Below are 20,518 nucleotides of genomic sequence, written 5' to 3'. Positions count from 1 at the left end.
TATGCTGGAGAGAGAATCATTAAGCGACAAAAAGGGGGTACGAGATAACGTTCTTTGCTCGAGTCCTCAGAATGGCAGCCAGACGTAGACTGGGCGAGAAGAAAAAGGGATTTTCTTACCTTATTCGGAAATTAGAAGAAATGGTACTATTTTTTTATTCTAACAGTTGAGGTTTCGTTATACCTTCTACTATCTTCATAAGCAACATAAACGAATTCTCTCTCTATACAACGTGCTAATGTAACTGTTAGGCCAATCGATGTACTTAGCTGATAGATCTAGACTGTAGATCAATTAAGCTATTATTCGGAAATTAGAAGAAATGCTTCAATTTTTTTATTCTAACAGTTAATATTTCGTTATACCTTCTACTATCTTCATGAGCAACATGAACGAATTATCTATACAACGTGCTAATGTAACTATTAAGCCAATTGATCTACTTAGCTGATAGATCTAGTATGTAGATCAATTAAAGTGAAAAATTTTTGAGAGTTCTAAAAACCAATCAAATTTTGTAATTTTGTTTCATATGGAAAAATTTCACCCAATCATGTCAACATTACACTGATAATTGCATTAAGTGCAATTATCGATTGAGTTTGACAACTTCATTCCAAATACATTTCAAAACGGCACGTTTTAGCAATGCGTATGTTCCATAGTGTAATAAACATAGATAGAAGGAGTATACGCAATTTTTACATTTCCCCAACATGCTTAGATTACGCTGTCGGATTGAGATATATTTTCAAGTCCACAATTTTACTATGAAATTATGAATGTATATTATATTGAATGAAATATATTTATTTGAGTGATTTCCGATTAAATATGCGAATTTGAATATTTGGAATCCGATATTTTTCTTTATTGTCGAATTTAAAATAAGCAGAATACTTATTATCTTCTGTATCTACCTGCTGAAATCCAAGGTTTGGCAACTTTTGCTCCCAAGTCAAGTCAAGAAATCAATCAAGAAAGATTCCAAACTACACAAGAAAAGCTGCAGAAGTAACTACATAAAGAAAAAGAAGAAAACAAAGAAGGAAGACATAAAGACAATTTCACAATTTCACAATTTTCTCTCTGAAATTGTTTCCTTCATAATTTTACTATACAGAATGGATTTTTGAAAATTTGCCAGCGGCCTAGCTCCGAAGTAATAAATGGAAAAAAAAAGAAAAACCGACCATTCCTCTGTGTTCTAGCCACCCAAAACAAGAAGTTCTGATGGCAAACCTCTACTTGTAATACATCATTTAAGAGCTCGTAAAGAATACTTTATAATGATAGAAGACAAAGGTGAGAACTATTGTAAATTTCGTTCATTTTGTAAAATGTGAAGTACAAAATCAATCATCACTTTGTTAGTCGGCAATGAGTGGTACAATTAAAATATACATAAATATTTAATAGGAATGAAATTTAAAATAACTTCCAAGAATTCACCTTGACATAATCATAGAAAACGGGACATTTCGAGACGGACGTTCGTCTATTCAAAATGATAGGTCTTCATTGACACAAAATGTCGATGTACTTGCGAAGCCAAGTCACACTCAATTCTCTAAGAAGAATCCACACAAATGCCGCACTGTTAAAATTTAATCCCTTGGTGTATACACCTCCTTATAAACGTGACCCTGTCACCGAGTACAGAGTTGGTAATCGAGAAGTTGTTGGTTATGGTATAAACGGAGAACCGAATTACGGTGACAGCCACATGTTTCCCTTTCCCTCGATACGATATAAAGAACCCACTCAAGAGATATTGGTAAGTGCGAAATATTCGTTTTTCACATATTCAAATCAGTTCGAGAAAAGCACAAGAGAAAATCACTCAAGTCAACTACATTTGAGAATATGAATTGAGTTTGTGTAGAATTCTCCTTAAACAAAAGTTAAATATTTGTTTTGGGATATCGCCAACATCACATTCCAAACATTTTTTTAAATAAATAAATTTTAAATACCTGAAAGGGAAAATAAATTTGAAATTGAAATTTAAAATATTTCGAGGTTCACACAAGACAACATCTCCTAACTCATTCTTGGAGGATATTCTTGCAAGTGTAAGGTAATTATTATGAATACGAAAAAAAGGAAATGATTGTAATCCTACCTTTGTTTCAACTCAAAACTTTATACTACTAACAAGAATATCCTTCTGTTTTATGAATACGGCCGAATGCTTGATAGATACCATAATTTCTAGGCTTTACGCGAGAGAGAGAAAGGTAACTGGAAGCTCCTGTCGAAAGAAGATAAGAAGGATCTGTATCGAGCTTCTTTTTGTCAAACATTTTCAGAATTTAAAACACCTAGACCAGGAGCATGGTGTGAGATTTATGGTTGGATGTTCATATTTTTTTCAATTAGTCTATGGGTTTCTATTGGAGTTGAGAAATATGGTCAGTATTCCTTCGTTTTTTTAAATTTGGAATAACATCTTAAGAGGGGAACACCATCACGTGGCTGCTCAGTTCAAATCGATATCAGAGATATTACTTCTTACAAATCATCGATTTTCATGGGATTTTCACATAATTTCCTTAATCAATAATCTTGATTGTAGAAAGTAAATACATATCTTTAATTTGCCAATGGAGAAAAAACTTTTGGTTTTTCGCAAAAAAAAATTAGCATTGATATATTTTTAAAATATTCATGAAAAAACCTACCAAAAATAATTTCAAAAGAGCAAAAATTTTAATGAATAATCGACTGTAGTATAGTGCTGCCCTCTACTTATTTGCTTCGAAAAGAGAAAGAAGATAAGGTGAATGTACAACTTGTCTCTACAACACTTTTATAGTTAGTAAAGTGAATAGCAAGATATTAAAAAGGGTTACGTCGAAAAACCCAATTTATTTCTATTTATTTTCAATAGGTATATTTCACCTTTTTTTTGATGCAAAAATATTTCATCCAACAGCAGACTCATCACTGATATAACAATTGGTGTTGAACAATCTGAAAAATTTTTCAATTTTTTAAGAAAGCATGAGGAAAATTTGGCCCCGTAAAAATTCATTCTGTCATGTCATGGCTCATAAAAATCAAAAGTTTGAAATAGATAATAGGTTTTGATTCCACATTCATGATGATTATACTACCTATTTGCTTTTATCAAATTTTGAGATTCTTGCAATTTTCGAGTTTTGATGTAGGAAAAATAAATATAAATGTGACCATTATTGGAAGAAACATATCATGCCAAATATCTCAATATCCGTAAATATTTTGTGAGGACTCGTGAAAAGTATCTTTCAATCTTCATGTAGAAATAAAAAATTTAAAGAAAAAACACGCTGCTAATAAAGAAAGCTAAATTGAGATCAAAGATAGTTTGGCTGCTTGTATTACAAATTAGGGGTATTTTAATTCGATTATAAGGTAATACCCTGTAATACCCTCTGCGATATTTTCTTCAAATTTATTTCAGTGAATCCCGAAATGCCAAAATCATTTTTACCATCTAGAAAAAGAGCCCAAATGCGCAGACAAATATTACTACAAGTCGAACCAATTACTGGACTATCATCTAACTGGAATTATGAAAAAATGACTTGGAAAAAAGTCGGGTGGTTCACACCACCCAACCCCTTCATTATATGTCCAGATGATTCCGAGGATGACGAAGATGAAGAAGATTCTTAGTATATGAAAGAACATATATATAAACTTGTTTCCAAATAATATATATTCCTTGTTTTTCATTTTTTATTTCCTTGGGGTTAAGGTATTAAAGTTGAACGAATAAAATCACCGATAGTAATCAAGAAGTGCATCGATTAAAATATGTTTCATATTTTCCATATTTTTACTGCCAATAAAATAGGATATTAACGATATGAGGATTACTTTGTGCAACCGTGCAGTTTAAAGGTTAAACAAATGGTACAGAGTATTTATATTAATTCAGGTACAGAAGAGTGATAAGAAAAACCAAAAAAAGTCTATAAAATTTGGTGAAGAAGGATAAGGATAATGTCTAGGATTTCATTTGAACGCGTTGAAATAACACAGTTCTGTTCGTTCAATCATAATTTCGAAATTTCTTCTGTTCACTCACTTAAGAAATTTAATAAATTCTAAACCCATGTCCACATTCCAACCAAAAAAGATCTTGACGAAGGTCGTGATGTTCGGTAGCAGGATCGAATCGAAAAATGAAGCCAAGTATCTGGGAGTGATATTTGACAAGAAGCTCACTTGGAAACAACAAGTCACATCAGATGTGATGAAGGAAAAGAAAACAGCAGCGTCGTTGCAACCACTACCTTACAAAAAAAAAAATGGTCTTCTTCACAAGTCCTCCATTCAACCGGTCATGACTTTTGCATGCCCAGCTTGGAGATAAGCCTCAAAGTCTCTTCTGCAGATGGCTTATTATTTGAACTGGAGTCATTTTGGTTCGGTAAGCCTTCCGGGAACTGCGACCATGTAGATCTTTTGTTCTCTTCTGATGCACTTTTTGCAAGTTCATCAACTTTTTCATTTGCTTCAACTCCACAGTGCCATGGCACCCATAGTAGAGTCACTTTATTGCCTCTGGCCAGTTGCTTTATGGTGTCTCTTCTGAAGATACTTCAAGTCAAGTGCAGAATACAGAATACAATACCGAGACGAGCCGTAAATGCACCATGGTTGGTCAGTATCTCACGGATAGTATACATGAAGAGCTATAATAGTTATTTATAATACAAGTGCAGAAGGCATTGATATTCTTCCACGAGTTCAAAATTCAAAAACGAGCCACGAAGTGGCGAGTTTTTGAAGGAACGAGTGGTAGAATGAGCCTTCTGTACGAGTATTATACATTATTTTCTCTAATTAATTTCATTTTTATCGAAATTTATGAAATATTTCCATAAATATCATTTAGTGATTTTAGCATTGAAAAATGTTGGTGGTTCTTCCACGAGTTCAAAATTCAAAAACGAGCCACGAAGTGGCGAGTTTTTGAATGAACGAGTGGTAGAATGAGCCTTCTGTACGAGTATTATACATTATTTTCTCTAATTCATTGCATTTTCATTGAAATTAATGAAATATTTCCATAAATATAATTTAGCGATTTTTGCATTGAAAAATGTTGGTTGGCAGAACTGATTTCTTTAAGGCAAATTGATGAATTGACAGATAAAGCCGTGGCGGAAAGTTCGGAGTACCAACATAGAATAATAAAATATAACCATGAAAACTGTGCGTTTCTGATATATTCTCGCACGATTTTGTTCTACAAGATGTGGAAGAATGAACGGAATAACCACAGAATTGGAGAAATACAATTCCTATACAAGTATGGCCATTTAATAGAACTAAGTGTGAAGACCTTAAACAAAGCTAAAAAAACCTTATAAGGAAAGCTTGCGACTACGATGAAAGAGCCCCAAGGAAACACAAGATTGGTATTTAGTCAAATAATTTTATTGGCATATTGCCACCTGCTAGAATAGTGAAGGCTAACGGCTTAACTGCATAAGAGATTTGCTGTTCAAAGTTAGATTGTAAATATTTGAGTCCCCTGCTTCTGATACCACATTTTCATATTGTCAATCGTTGGGAAAGGGTGATCATTATGCAACGTGTAGCAAAGGTGTAGAATCGCTTATTTCTGGTAAAATTCATTCGGTGTTAATTAAATCTAGTCCATATTTGTAGAACTTTCAGTTCCTGAAGATGAACTTCAAGTAGGTTCTAAACTGCGCGATTACACAATTTAAGACTCATATTGTTAATATACAATTTTATTGGTAGGAAAATAGTTATTTATAATACAAGTGCAGAAGGCATTGATATTCTTCCACGAGTTCAAAATTCAAAAACGAGCCACGAAGTGGCGAGTTTTGGAATGAACGAGTGGTAGAATGAGCCTTCTGTACGAGTATTATACATTATTTTCTCTAATTCATTGCATTTTCATTGAAATTAATGAAATATTTCCATAAATATAATTTAGTGCTTTTTGCATTGAAAAATGTTGGTTGGCAGAACTGATTTCTTTAAGGCAAATTGATGAATTGACAGATAAAGCCGTGGCGGAAAGTTCGGAGTGCCAACATAGAATAATAAAATATAACCATGAAAACTGTGCGTTTCTGATATATTCTCGCACGATTTTCTTCTACAAGATGTGGAAGAATGAACGGAATAACCACAGAATTAGAGAAATATAGTTTTTGATTCACTTATGGTAATCCAGATTTATTGGAGTTATACATATGCGTCTTAACAAGATATTTATTTATTTATTCATACGGGTTTCCCATTTTACAATCTCAATTCTATAATGAATTCTGAACACAAAAAAAAAATTTCTAGAACTAGATATAAAAAGCAGAAAAATCAACATTAACATGTAAACACAATATTCATATTAATAAACCTGACTCCTCTCCAAGTATCGTTTCATTGAAAAAGATATTTCAATAAATTCATAATTCTCCTTAAATTCTTCAATTTTTCAAATCGAATCAATTAATTACTTATACATACGCCTTGAAGAATGATAAATTATTAATTTTCATTCAATTCGTGGACCTATTCCTCAAAAAATCAAGTTTTAGGAATCATTCATTACACTAGTACGATTCGGATATTCGGGTATTGTTTGCAACATTTTTTTGTTGGGAATGGATGATTTATTCAATTATTTATAGCTGAATAATAAGTTGTCCGAAAAGCACGTGTAGCAATTCGATACAAAACCAAATTATTTACATCGACAATGAAGTTGCTCATCGGCAATGAATATAACTCCATTCTAGTGTTACAAAAATTAACGAAAATCCCTTTTGAGCATTCATTAGAAATTCCATGGTTCTGGTCGAAAATTTCTCCTAAAATTTGACATAAACATTCATGTGGGTATTTTACATTTTGAAACTGAATTTCAACCCAGTCGAATCCATTGTAACGGAAAAATTGGGCATTTGGTATAGGGTCAAGCTTGTTATTTTACATCTATACTCAAAATTCTTCTTCTTATTTTTCTATTTTTGAAATTTCTTTGGTTCTGATCACTATGAAATTTTGCACGATGTTCGAAATTGGTATTAACATCCTCATGCAATTTGAACGATTCAGATTGCTTATAGTTCTAGTGACGTGATAGATATAAAATTTTGAATTTAACTCTTGTAACTGAAATATTAGGACAAGCTTGAAATATAATTTTAGGTTATTGGTGGGTCATGGTAGATTTTGAAATCTATATATTTCATAGAAATGTGGGGAAACTACTAATATAATCACACTGGCGAATGCTTCAGTCTCTCGGCGCTCGAGGAATCCCCTTATTTAGTCTAAGCGCCCGCGAGATTGCAGAAATATATGCCGTGCGACGGGTGCATATCAAGCTCAAGTAGCTTGATACCAAGTCGAGCAGTAAATATTTAAAACCAAGTCAAATATGTTATTTTTCACGAGCTTGATTTTCATTCAAGTAGTTGGTTGAAATGTCAAGCTACTTGGCTTGATGAATCCCTATTGATAACTCGAATAAAACAACAGTTTTAGGAATTCGAACAAAAATTGAAAAATTTCAAGCATAAGAATATTTTGACAATCAATTGTTGATGTTGACTTTAAAGTAGGTACCTAAATCTAGAAAAACTCCATAGTCTGGCAACGATGCTGGAACACGACTTATGACGTCATGGTATTGCCAAGGCCAACAGAACGTATCATTCAAAGACCATTAACAAAATGCAATTAAGGTTCATTCTGAAAAGCTCCTAATATGAAACAAAAATCGAATAAAATGAAAAAATCAGACGAAACATCAACCTCGTAGAAACAATTGCCCGAATGACATTTATCTCGAATTGGTGACACCAATTTACTAGCACGTAATTCATGCAAATAACATCTGCATCCAGTTGTGCCCCTCACAAATCTGGTTACCTAATTGATTTCGGCAATTATCTACCCACTAACATCCCATTTGGAGAGAGCCTCGTAATTTATTCCAAATGCTTATTATTACATATTGATTTCCTACTTCCGTCCGTGAAAATATTAATAAAATTAAATTATCACTACGAATAAAGCACGATATCCGATTACCCTTCATATCCTTATAATGAAGAGATCGTCTTTTGATTTAATTCTTCAATTTAAACAAGGATGGATGATTATATTCTCGGATCGAAAATGAGGGGTTTATGATAGTACAAACATAAAGGGTTATCCATTTTGTGGATCCGAAAGTAAACGTTAATAAAGAACACTTTCATTTAAAATATCGATCGATTTTTATTGAATACTTTATGTTTGGATTATATGATTTGAAGTTTCTCCGCGTGATCTCTTACAGGAATCGACCATTGTGAGGCAATTTTTGGATGACACATTTCGTGCAACATGCAATTGCAATGAAGTCAAAACAAGTAGTGTTGTGTGGTTTGTTGCACCATCTACTCTCTGATTCCAACAGATTTTGGTGTTTAAGAGAAAGGAATAAATTTCATTAACTTCAGGTCGAAAGAAAATCGGTAATCATTTGGCTATAGCCATAAAAATTAACTGCTTGAGTGATGAATTCTTCATGTTCAAAGAAATAAAAACCAAGCAGTTCACCAGACAAAATTGCACATCATACAGTGATTTTTTTGTCGATGTAATGGTCTGTCAGCGTTAACATGAGGATTTTAACTGCCCCATATACGACAATTTCACTTCTCTACATAGCCACCGAGTGATGAATGTACTTTGTTGTTATGAAAATTTAATTTGAACAATCATCATCCAAAAATTGTTGTTCAAGCACCTAATCGACATTTGTTAAAGCATTCCATGGTCAGCTGGCTCTAGTTCTTGGATCAACTGAACCTTATAAGAATGGAGATGCAAAATACGCCATAGCGTGCCGCAAGAGAGGTCCAAATGTTGTGCGCCCCCAGCAATGTATAAATTTGGTTAGAAGGTTAGTAAGAATAGTTAGGACAATATGTAGGATGAAATATAGAGAATTTTGTAGAAGTAGATTCAAAAACTTATGTATACTAACTGTTATGGTTTATACATTTATGAATGTTTAGTATTTGTTTCTAAGAATAAGAATGAGTTCATGACCTTACTTCTATTTTCGCCGATTTTTTCTACATTGATCAAATTTGATAATAATTTTGGATTATTTTCGTGGACAGCGAGAAATCCAGATCTAACACCGTTAGAATAGACGAAGCAGCGAGAAGATTGAGTGTAAATTTCAGGTGGAAAGTAACAAATGAAGAAAAAAGAAAGAGGGCACATGTTTGTATAAGAAATGGTTGAAGCCATTTCAAACATAATTTATGAATACATTTTCTACTGATACTCGTATTTCAAAATGAATTGCAATAAAAAAATATTTAATTCATTACTTTCCTTTCTTTGCCCTTTCGCAAATCGAAATCTGCTGACACAAAACTAGTGCCTGCATTCTGACAAAAACTTTTTTGGGAAATAGAGAAGGCATATTTATATCTGAAATTCACTTTTCTTTTCTTCATATACCAACATTCAAATCTTATTAATTCCTATTCAACATCTAACACAGCATAGTTTTGCTTTTTTCATACATATCCTTTTCTGATGAAAATAATCTAAAATTTAGATCACACTTGATCAACGTAGAAAAAATTGATGAAAAATGAAGAAAAGTGGGAAATTTTTCAAGAGACACAAAAACTCAAATATCTCGGAAACTGTTGAATTTCGGTTATCAATAAATATGGCTCAATCGACAACAAATGAGTGATACTAACACCTCCTTCAAGGTTCACGTCTAATTTGGAAACACCTGGTAGATTAGAATATATGTACATATAATAAGTTACCTATTCATTTAAAAATTGCAATAATTCGGGAGAGATTTGAGAGAATGATATATGTTAAATCAATTGAAACTATATTTCATGGGAAATGACTTGCATTCTGATAATTTATTTTGATTTGTCTCTGCAATTTGTGACGTCATTTTTTATATATATTCTGTAGTATGTGAAATCTGAAATAAAGAAGATTACTCATTTAGGTCAATATACTTCATCAATGAGTATTAGAAATTAGAAATGGTGCTTTGTCGTAAATCGAAGAATTACGTCCACCAAAAAATCCACTTGCGAAATTTCAAACGTTCCTAAAATCAAGTTATAGTCTAGTAAATTTATCTACTCTTATTGAATTATATATTCATTATTCAACTGCTTTTGAGCAATTAATAGTATCTATTAACAAACAGCCGTGAGTTATAATAACTCACTACTATAACTCACTGTAATAAATCGGAAAATATGGATCTGTGCTTCTATACTTCTCTGCTTCTATTCGATTGGCCGAAAGGGAACATTCCATTATTGTTATTGAGGGAAGGAATGTCCGAGGGAATGTCACTCTTGACGTTTTCAAATTAAGTTGATATCTAATTATTGTGAATGTTCTGCTGAAAACGATTAATTCAGATAGTGAAGATGAAATATTATATAGGTATACATTTCCAAAAAAAAAACAGTTAATGTTACCATATAGAATTAATTGCCGAAAAAATATAAAGGAGTTTGAAAAAATTTTCAAGATTCGTATAGCAGTAAGATCATTAAGTCATCGTTTACAGGGAAAATTTTTTGGTATATTTTAATGCATTTTTATAGGCAACTATTGAGGTTTTTCAATGAAGTTCTATGTCTGTACTCAATACTGGATTCGAGCTAGCCGAATCTAGTTCGATTGTAATTGGTGGCACTAAGTTTCCATCTCTTTTGTACGGGATCGAGCACATATATGTTTATTTCCCATTCCTTCTTTCTATATTCTAAGTCTGTATTTTTCTCTTAGTATTTATTGATATAATCGTAGATAAATTATAGTATTCAACTTGCGGTAATATTCATAACTCACTTGATGAATTACAGCACTCGCCTGCGGCTCGTGCTGCAAACATCATCTGCGTGAGTTATGACCTACATTACCGCTCGTTGAATAATATACTATTAAGCTCACAGGAAAGTTTTGAGGTAACTTTGAGTTCTTTGATTTTATACGTTTTTTGGGGTGCTGAATCCGAATCTGAGGTATGCCACCAAAATTTTCCGACGGAACATTGAAAAAATGCAAATTGTTTTTGTATAGGAAGGTCATTCACAAAAAATTAATTATTCCGAGCTGAAACCACCAAAAAATAAAAATTTTTACATTTTTTTATGTTCTGTCATGAAATTTTGGTGACAAATTCGGATTCACCACCCCAAAAAACATATCATATCGGAGAAATCAAAACTATCTCGAAACTTTCCTATGAAAAACACATATTGATTGGACTTGCTTCTCTATTTTTCAATGGATAATCATGGTGATATACAGAGTGGCTACTTTCTTAATGGGATTGTATTGGTAACTTTTAAACCATAAGAGTTAGAAGGTCGGTCAAATGGAGAAAAAGTTGCATGCATAGAAGCATCATCAAGCAGTTCAAACAAATCGAGATTATCAGGGCCGATTATTGAGATATCATAAGAAAAGTAAATTTTGTCATTTTGATTTTTCTTTTTTTCCCACTTTATTTCAAATATTATCAAAAAATGTTACAGGAATGTTTTTTTCGTTAGTGAATTATACTCAATTTGACGTAATCAAATTTTGTATCCAACTGTCTGGGCCACCCTCAACCTCATTTTTTTCAATACGGACCTGCATATTTTATGACACTTTTCGAAATAACTTCTAACGCTGAATTCAACGATATATCATACAATGTCATTCAAAGTTGATTTTCAGGTGATTTTGACGCTTATCCAATTTTCTTTGGGTCGTATCTGTATTACATTTAGGTACCTTTAGTTTAATTAACAACATGCAATACATTTCGATAAGAAAATCGACTAACCCATCTTGAACTAAATGGAACATATTAAAATCAAATCAAGAAACCAGAAATAATTATTTACATATTTCAATTCATAATAATTTAACGAAAGTATCATTTAATGAAAAAAAAATTAAAAGATTATTCGAAAGTAAATGAAAATTAATGAAGTAAGTGTTCGAAATGTGCACCATTTTGTAAAATGCACTTCAAGGTTCTGGAACCCATACTTCTTATACATTTGCTTGTTTAGTCTCCTTGAATAACTTCCAATACATTCTCAATCTTCTCGCGAGGAATCACTATTGTTGGATTTGTCATTTGTTTCGTTGAAACGAATTACCTAATCGAATTTTATTTTGAGATCATTACGATATAATTTTTGCAAGGCTTGGTATTCAAATTTAAAATCATTGCATTCGCGTGTCTTGACTATTTTATTAACAGCAGTTTTTGATAAATTCCATTTACTGGTCACAGTTCTCAATTTTTTTTTCTGGGTTCAATTGAATTTGGTTCAGAACATTGATATCGTTGAAAGACTTGTTTTTTCTTACATACACACCAGTAAATTTAGATAACAGTCAAAATCACCTGAAAGTATCATAAAATATGCAGGTCCGTATTGAAAAAAAATGAGGTTGAGTGTGGCCCAGACAGTACGAAACGTTGGATACGAAATCTGATTACGTCAAATTGAGAATGATTAACTGTCGAATAAAATTTTCCTGTAACATTTTTGATAATATTTGAAATGAAGTGGGAAAAAAAAGAAAAATCAAAATGACAAAATATACTTTTCTTATGATATCTCAATAACCGGCCCTGATCATCTCGATTTGTTTGAACTGCTTAATAATGCTTCTATGCATGCAACTTTTTCTCCATTTGACCGACCTTCTAACTCTTATGGTTTAAAAGTTACCAATACATTCCCATTAAAAAAGTGGCCACTCTGTATATATAATTCAGTATAAGTACTTTGAATTAGTTGTTCAAATTAGTTAACGAGGATTTGGATAGGTTGTTCATTTGGCTTTGCGACAATAACTTGAAAGTCAATATAAAAAAACCGAAGTATATGTTAATAGGTAGTGAATATAAAACACGTAGTACCGACATGAGTAATTTCAGAATTAATATTGATAAAGATGAAATAGAGAGGGTTGCTAAAATGAAATACTTAGGATTGATTTTAGACGAGAATTTAAAGTTTCAGTTTCACGTGGATTATATCGCAAATAAAATGTCCAAAAAGGTTGGTTTCATATCTAGAATGAGGGGTAAAATTGATATGAATACGTCACTGATGTTGTTTAGATCATTGGTACTTCCTCATGTGGATTATTGCTCGTCAGTTATGTTTAATTTAAATAAAGGTAGCATAGAAAGGTTACAAAAAGTACAAAATAGAGGTATGAGAATTATTTTGAAATGTAATAAAAGAACTCCCATAAGAAATATGTTAAATTGTTTGAAATTGATGAGTGTCAATCAAAGGATTATTTATAGAACATTAGATTTAATATTCAAAGCAAGGAATGAAATGTTACCTGAATATTTGAGTGAAAACCTAAAATTTGCTAATGAGATAAATAATTATAATACACGACGTCGAGATGATTTTTACATAGAAAAAGTTAATACTACATCAATGAATAAATCCACATTTAGCAGGGGATTAGTTATCTTCAATAAACTACCTGAAAAGATCAAATATTGTAATAATTATGGAGAATTCAAAAAATGTTTAATGAGTTATATTTATGAAGAATTTAATTAAGTTAGTGGATTACATTTGTATTGTTTTCAATAGCCGAGTGCTAAATAAAGTTTATTATTATTATTATTTAATTCTTCTTCTTGCAGTGCATCTCCTATCGGAGGTTAGCTATCATCACAGCAATCCGGACCCTGTTGACTGCAGCCCTGAACAATTGAACACTACTACAGTTCAATTATTTAACAGTTTAATTATTTAATAAGTAGGTATATATATCGCTTTTAGTTCTCATGAAATAAGGAAAAGAAATATTGATATGAACCATTTTTTTTGTCGTAAGAAAACAACCCCCGTCTTCAGACTAATCCGAAACGTCAAGCCTATCCGGCTTGACGTCATATCGGACTTCCTTTCATTATGAAGCATCAATATCCCCCCAACGTCATTTGACTCATATTTGAGCCACATCCCCACAGCACTCAAAGTTCGGATGCGAGGCTCAATATCTAGGAAAGTTCCCAACCCCTAATATAGCCGAGCGTACGAAAGAACAGAGTCGAGTGTCTGCCTTCATTTAACGTTCCTGGGTGTTCACCCCCATCCCTTCGGCTCGCCCTCTCATGCCCGTGTCGCCCTTGGGGGTTCCGACCTGCCAGATACCCGAAACGAGGACTGCAATTTACTTGATGAAGGGTGGCGGCGCCGGGGGTGAGGCAGGGACTGCGAGGGGTGGGCCTTGTATCTCCTGTGTGCCCGTTTCCACAAACTCGGGGGGTATCCACCCTTCCAGTCCTTGTCCCTAGCACAGGCACGTAGTGGAAAAAATTCTCGGCTGTAGTAATTTTCGATGAGGGTGAGGTCGAAGGGTATGTTTTATGTTTGGAGAAAGAGGGATAGAATATGTTATCGAGGGTATTTTGAGGTATTTATTTCTTTGAGTTTGTACATAGAGTGATAAACATAGATAGAGGGAGTATACGCCAATTTTACATGTCCCCAACATGGTTAGATTACGTTGTCGGATTGTGATATATTTTCAAATCAACAATTTTACTATATCGTTATGAATGTGTATTATATTGAATGAAATATATTTATTTGACTGATTCCCGATTGAATATGCAAATTTGAATATTTGGAATCCGATATTTTTCCTAATTGTCGAATGGACTAGTTTTCATTTTTTTGTTAAGGATTAATTCTAAAAATTTAAGTAAAATGAAACAAAAATGTGGAAGAATTATTGAAATATCTCTAGAAATGAAAAAGTTATGGGACTTTGAAGTTGCGCTTGGAAGAATAATTTCATAGTACGTGTAAGTGTCGTGACGTCACACACTAGACGACTGGTATTCGCAGAGTGCTTACGAATTCATTGGTGTACAATCACTTGTGCCGTTCGTGTCGTGTTTTGTTCGTTAATCGTTACACGATGGCTGAAATAACTTACTATACCTATATACATACCTACATATAAATTACTTTTTTTACTTTTTACTCCTCAGATAAATATGTTTTGCCATTGATAGATTTCAACAACCAGTACTCAACTACAAACTGTTTATGAAACGTTTTTTAAATAAAGCATCGTTATAAGTTGAACCATAATGGAGCAAACTCAAAAGTAGATACTTACTTGAAAAGTTTAACTCCTTTTATTTCTGCACTGACATAAGATGGATTTGAAGAAAAAAACTCCATCACTGCGAATATATCTATTTTAGGCAAATTGTCACTATGTCTTTTCACGAAGCCTTCTTCCATAATGGTGACATAAAAACAAAACTCGAGTTAAAACTACGCTAAAATACGTAAATTTAAATAATCTATTTCTCAGTTATTTATTGATGGATTTTCAAAATTTTTTCACTGATTTATCAGTTTTGCTCTATATTTTAATTCTATCTTGTCAAATATAGTACAGTCGAACCTCTATAACTCAAACTTGAAGGGAAAGCGAAAAAAGTTCGAGTTATGGAGAGTTCAACTTAGAGAAATATCCAACACATACTTTCCAAAAAAAATTTATTACCTCATAATAATAATATAACAAACTAAAATTCATTTCTGATAACTTGAATCATCCAAACTAGAATATGATCTTAAAACAATAACGAATTAAAAAAAATCAGTTATTAAAGTTTGCCTAAATGTTTTATTGTTTAGACGATAGGCTTCAAATTTCTTGCTTATTTCGAATATGAGAGTTAAATCGTCATCAGTTGCAGCCTCATTCATTGAAAACGCAAGCCGAATGGTTTCAATTGCTTTAGCAACTTCAGCGTCAGAAGGCTTTTGTCTTGCAGCTCCTACACTGTCATCTTCATCGTCATCTTCAGGTATGGTCTCTGAAAAATTTTCCAAGTCTTCTTGTTTATTGTTCACATATTCCAAGATCTCATCCTCTGAAGGATTTTCACTTGTTATAAGATCCACGTCCACATTTATATATTCCTCCAAAGAAACCTTATCATCAGCATTCAATACCTCCAAACATTTAAAAACAGACTCTTGGAGATCTAAAGCTACCTTTTGTTCACTGGTCATAATTTTTTTCAATTCTGATAGCGGCAGTTCGTCTTCATAGTCATAGAAGTTATGTGTCCCAAAACCAGCCTTTCTGAAGCAGTTTTGAATAGTCTCCTGGGTTAAATCTACTCTCCACACTGCCGCCGACGTATGAATGCAATCCAAGAGATCAATTTTGGGGATAGTGCCATTGGACTCAAATCCATCTAGTACTGTTTGTAAGATCCTGCGTTTATAATGAAATTTGAAACTTTTTATAATTCCCTGATCAAGAGGCTGTAATTTTGATGTCGTATTGGGTGGAAAAAAAATCAACTTTATTGCCTTCAATCGATGATCGATATTTGGATGAGCAGGGCAGTTGTCAATCAGTAATAGAACTCTACGATTTTGAAGTTGGAAATGTTTGTCTAGATTCAACAACCACTTTTCAAATATCTCACTCGTCATCCAGGCCTTTTTGTTACTGTAATAAGTAAGGGGTAAACATTTCACTCCTGCGAAACATCGTGGCTTTGCGCTTTTCCCTATTATTACAGGTTTCAATTTCTCACTGCCACTCATATTTGCTGCTAATAAAAGAGTCACCCTTTCCTTGGATAATTTGCCTCCGTAACATTTTTCATTTTTGAAAGTTAAGGTTTTATCTGGTAAGCATTTGAAGAACAACCCAGTCTCATCTGCGTTGAAAATATCGTCAGCTTCGTAAGGAGCTAAAATTGTAGGAAGAACATCTCGAATCCAGTTATCACACTCTTCTTGATTAACAGCAGCACTTTCCCCACACGCTTTTTTTTGCAATACACCATGTCTAAAACGGGAAAAATAAACATGTACTCATGTATCGAACAGAAACAATAAGAATCATTACCTTTTTTTGAATTTTTCAAGCCATCCCGAGCTAGCCTTGAAATTTTCATCTCCCAATTTTCTGGAAAAATCTAATGCCTTCTGTTGCAAAATGGGCCCTGAGATTGGCAAATTTGCTTTTCTTGAAGCTTCGAACCACTTGATCAATGCAGTGTTCACTTTCTTCTTAGGCTTATTTCGCTTCACTACACAAGGGTTATTCACTTCTGCACCAAACTTAGCTATTGTATCTTTGTTTTTTATTATAGTGCATAATGTACTTTTCGGAATATCATATTCTTGGCAAATGATTTTTCTGTTGACACGATTTTCCACTTTTTTTAAAATTTCTAACTTCTTTCCGATCGTTAAAGACTTCAGTTTACGCGGCTTCGACATCTCACCAACTCCAAACATATTTCATTCCAGAATCAGATTGGTGTTATTGTTATGATGTTTCATTCGCGGTATTTCACACTTGGTTGGGGGAATACCCTAAAATGTCGGTAACGCGAGCATCTCAGCCAGCTACGCTGACACCTTGTGGCAAGAAGCCAAAACTCCGATTTGATTGTTTTCGAATGTTCGACTTAAAGAGATCTTTACTCTGAACGGACGCATCATTGAGTTCGAGTTGAAGAGGTGTTCGAGTTATAGAAATTCGAGTTATAGAGGTCGAAATACAGGGAATTTTCGAGAATGTGAAGGGAACGCTCAGAGAGTACGAGTTGAAGAGGGGTTCGAGTTATAGAGGTTCGAGTTATAGAGGTTCGACTGTATTATCAACATCACTAAACTAGTCCATTTATAATAAGTAGAATAGGAAAAGGTATAGCAACTTTTGCTCTCCTAGTGTCAGCGGTTGTTTCACGTCGTTTGAAGTTTGTTTCCTGAATTTCTGTTATATTTAGGTATTTATTTCAATAAATTTTGAGTAAATATGAAACGTTGATTCACTATGGGACATAAGAATTGCGTTCTTCGTGGATATTCTCAAGTATTTAGTGAAATATCGTATCACTGAGATGTTTTCATTTCCACACGCTTCATGCCAAAATTGATAGTTCATGTTGGGGATAAAATTTGCTTACTAAAAATGACATATGCTTCCTCTATCTTTCTTTATTACTCCGTGAGTTTGCATTAGATTAATTTCATTTAATTCTTCCATGCTTTGAGGTTCCAATTTTGTGTCGATAATCCTTTTTGAGAAGAGAGTTAATTAGATTCATTTCCCTCATTCTACATCGACATGCACATCTTTATCTAGATCGAAACTGCAGTTTCGAAAATAACAGAAAAACAAAATTCGAATGACCATATTTATGGCAAAACCTGAAATTGAGGATAGGTTCGAACTTTTTTTTTTGAGAACATTCCTGTATTAAAATTCTAAAATTAAAGACATTGTGACGGAATTGAAAAGCAATGGGTTCTCAGAACGAGTGCTCAAAAAAATATAGTTTCATTGTGTTGAATTGGTTCAATAGTTTTATTATTTTTTTCATTAAGATGTTTCATTTTCATATTGAAAAAAAAAGAATATATTTTAAGAGATATCAATGGATTTTCATTTCATTGTAACGAGAAAGGTATGTCATTAACGATGAGGAACGATATCAGCTAAATGGCCGTCTTGGCTTCAGTTGCAACACCATATCCTTTTCATAAAATTCTCCAAGACCAATTCGCGCATTTCCACAATTGAACAACATATTCCATTGTTCGATTAGCGTGTTTCTTCACTATTCATTTGCTAAGTTATGATCTATTTTAGTTAACATCGATCCCGATCTCCATTCCAAAAGGGATTACTCAAGTTTAGCACAATATTCATTTCAAATAAAATTTTGAAGGAAGTAGCAAAATGGCGAATGCGCGACTATATCTGAATAATATTGAAGAGGTAATATTTCGAATCACCGAAACAATTCTTTATATAGAACATTACAAAATTCGTCAATCATGAGGACACAATCACATATTCAATCGAATAACACTTGTCAGAAATTTCACTAAGGACAATAGTATAAGTAGATAAGGACTTTCAATTTCCTTCAGAGAACACAAAACACAAAATATTTTCGAGAGAGTAAACATAACTTAAGCTTCAAACATAACAAAATTGAAAATGTTTCAACAAAATTTCGACCAAATTAAGATCGGATATCTGCAAAATCAAACGTCTACAGTCCATTCAGGAATTATTGACATCCCGGGTGGCTTTGGAATATCGAAATTAAGTTGGTACTGGCTCATTCAGTAACATTTTGAATTGCAGATTTCGGGTTGGCATTTGAAATGTCATTGACAGGAGGTTAGATTTCAGTTTATTTGTGTTTGTTTTGTTCGAAAAATTTTGAAACTTAAAAGTTGTATCAATTTCAAACACACATTGATTAGTTTATTTGAGTATTTCTCACAGTACTCTTTGAAAAAAGAAGAAGGCAAGTCGTTACAACCTGGATTATTAGTGGAAGAAAACCTGTGCAATACAATTTCACCTTCAAAGAATCATTGAATGATTTGATTGTTACCAGAAGCCGAGCCAAAAGCAACCAATATATCAGCCTAGATGAACTTTGACCAAAAAGCATCTGGATTTTAATCAATCAAAGACAACATTACATAAACTTAATTGGTTACAAGTTCAAAACAGTTAATAAAAGGAAAATTCTTATTGATGAACAGAAAAATATAATAAGTTGAGTACGATTTTATGGTGAATACAGAGAATATTTGCAACAAAATGTGAAATTCATTTATCTGGAGGAAACAACAGTGGACTCTAGAAAGAAAACAAAATGTTTTTCAAGTATATTCAAGGGTAGAAGTAGAAGGAGCACTATTTTGAATGCTGGATATTTGGATTTTTACCTGGATGTTTTGTTTTGACAGTGGTGATCATGGGGATTTTATAAATCTATGAAGAGAGAATTATTTTATAATTGGATTGCTAAACAAAGTCTTGGCATTGCATCTATAGTTTATATTCTATATTGAAATTAAGTATTGTTATATCTGTTTTTTGTTCTTCAATGAGTAATCCAAAAATCTAATAAATTCCAATTGCTTTATAGAATTTTTACTGAGTATTTAATCGAAAAATATATTCAGAAGAGTAACTTCAAGAATTTCTTCACCTCTTACCCACTTGAAGATAATAGAATGCAATTAAATTTTAAAATTCACAAATTAAAAATAATTTCATGCAAAAATGCTTTTAGTGAGTGAGTTAAAGCTTTTATGGGCAAAATAATTTATGTAACTTAATAGAAACTAGTATAAAAGCATTTCAATAAAAAACAGAAAACTCGAGTACAAATAGTCCCTATATTTTTCATACAAGTTTAATCAATCATTCATGTCAGTTTCAATAAATAGGTACTTTAGAAAGTAATTTACACATCGGCTGACAAATTGGTTCCAATTTTGAAAGTTACAATACAACTGTGATGTCAAAATTTTTCATATACTAAATGGATTCTTTGAATTTTATTTCTGTCTTATTATAATATGGCTCTTTCATTCACTAAGCTACACTATTTAAATTTATCAACCAG

The 20,518-nt window shown here is 32.7% G+C and overlaps 3 protein-coding genes across 5 annotated transcripts in view; 1 reads left to right on the top strand and 2 right to left on the bottom strand.

Annotated features, from left to right (window-relative positions):
• Positions 1–20,518, bottom strand: part of LOC123672255 (nucleolar protein 4) — a 264,990-nt gene that overhangs the window by 64,680 nt on the left and 179,792 nt on the right. The gene's annotated exons all lie outside the window — the stretch shown is intronic.
• LOC123672274 lies at positions 1,482–3,722 on the top strand. Its single transcript, XM_045606325.1, has 3 exons — positions 1,482–1,777; positions 2,219–2,414; positions 3,449–3,722. The coding sequence occupies exons 1-3, from the start codon at positions 1,532–1,534 to the stop codon at positions 3,661–3,663; spliced, it is 657 nt and encodes a 218-aa protein (XP_045462281.1). The 5' UTR covers positions 1,482–1,531; the 3' UTR covers positions 3,664–3,722.
• Positions 15,586–17,731, bottom strand: LOC123672270 (tigger transposable element-derived protein 4-like). Its single transcript, XM_045606312.1, has 2 exons — positions 16,978–17,731; positions 15,586–16,917 (listed from the first exon to the last, which is right to left on the bottom strand). The coding sequence occupies exons 1-2, from the start codon at positions 17,370–17,372 to the stop codon at positions 15,696–15,698; spliced, it is 1,617 nt and encodes a 538-aa protein (XP_045462268.1). The 5' UTR covers positions 17,373–17,731; the 3' UTR covers positions 15,586–15,695.

This window comes from Harmonia axyridis, chromosome 1, assembly GCF_914767665.1.
Source record: "Harmonia axyridis chromosome 1, icHarAxyr1.1, whole genome shotgun sequence".
Lineage (NCBI taxonomy): Eukaryota > Metazoa > Arthropoda > Insecta > Coleoptera > Coccinellidae > Harmonia > Harmonia axyridis.
This window is presented reverse-complemented; position numbering and strand designations above follow the sequence as displayed.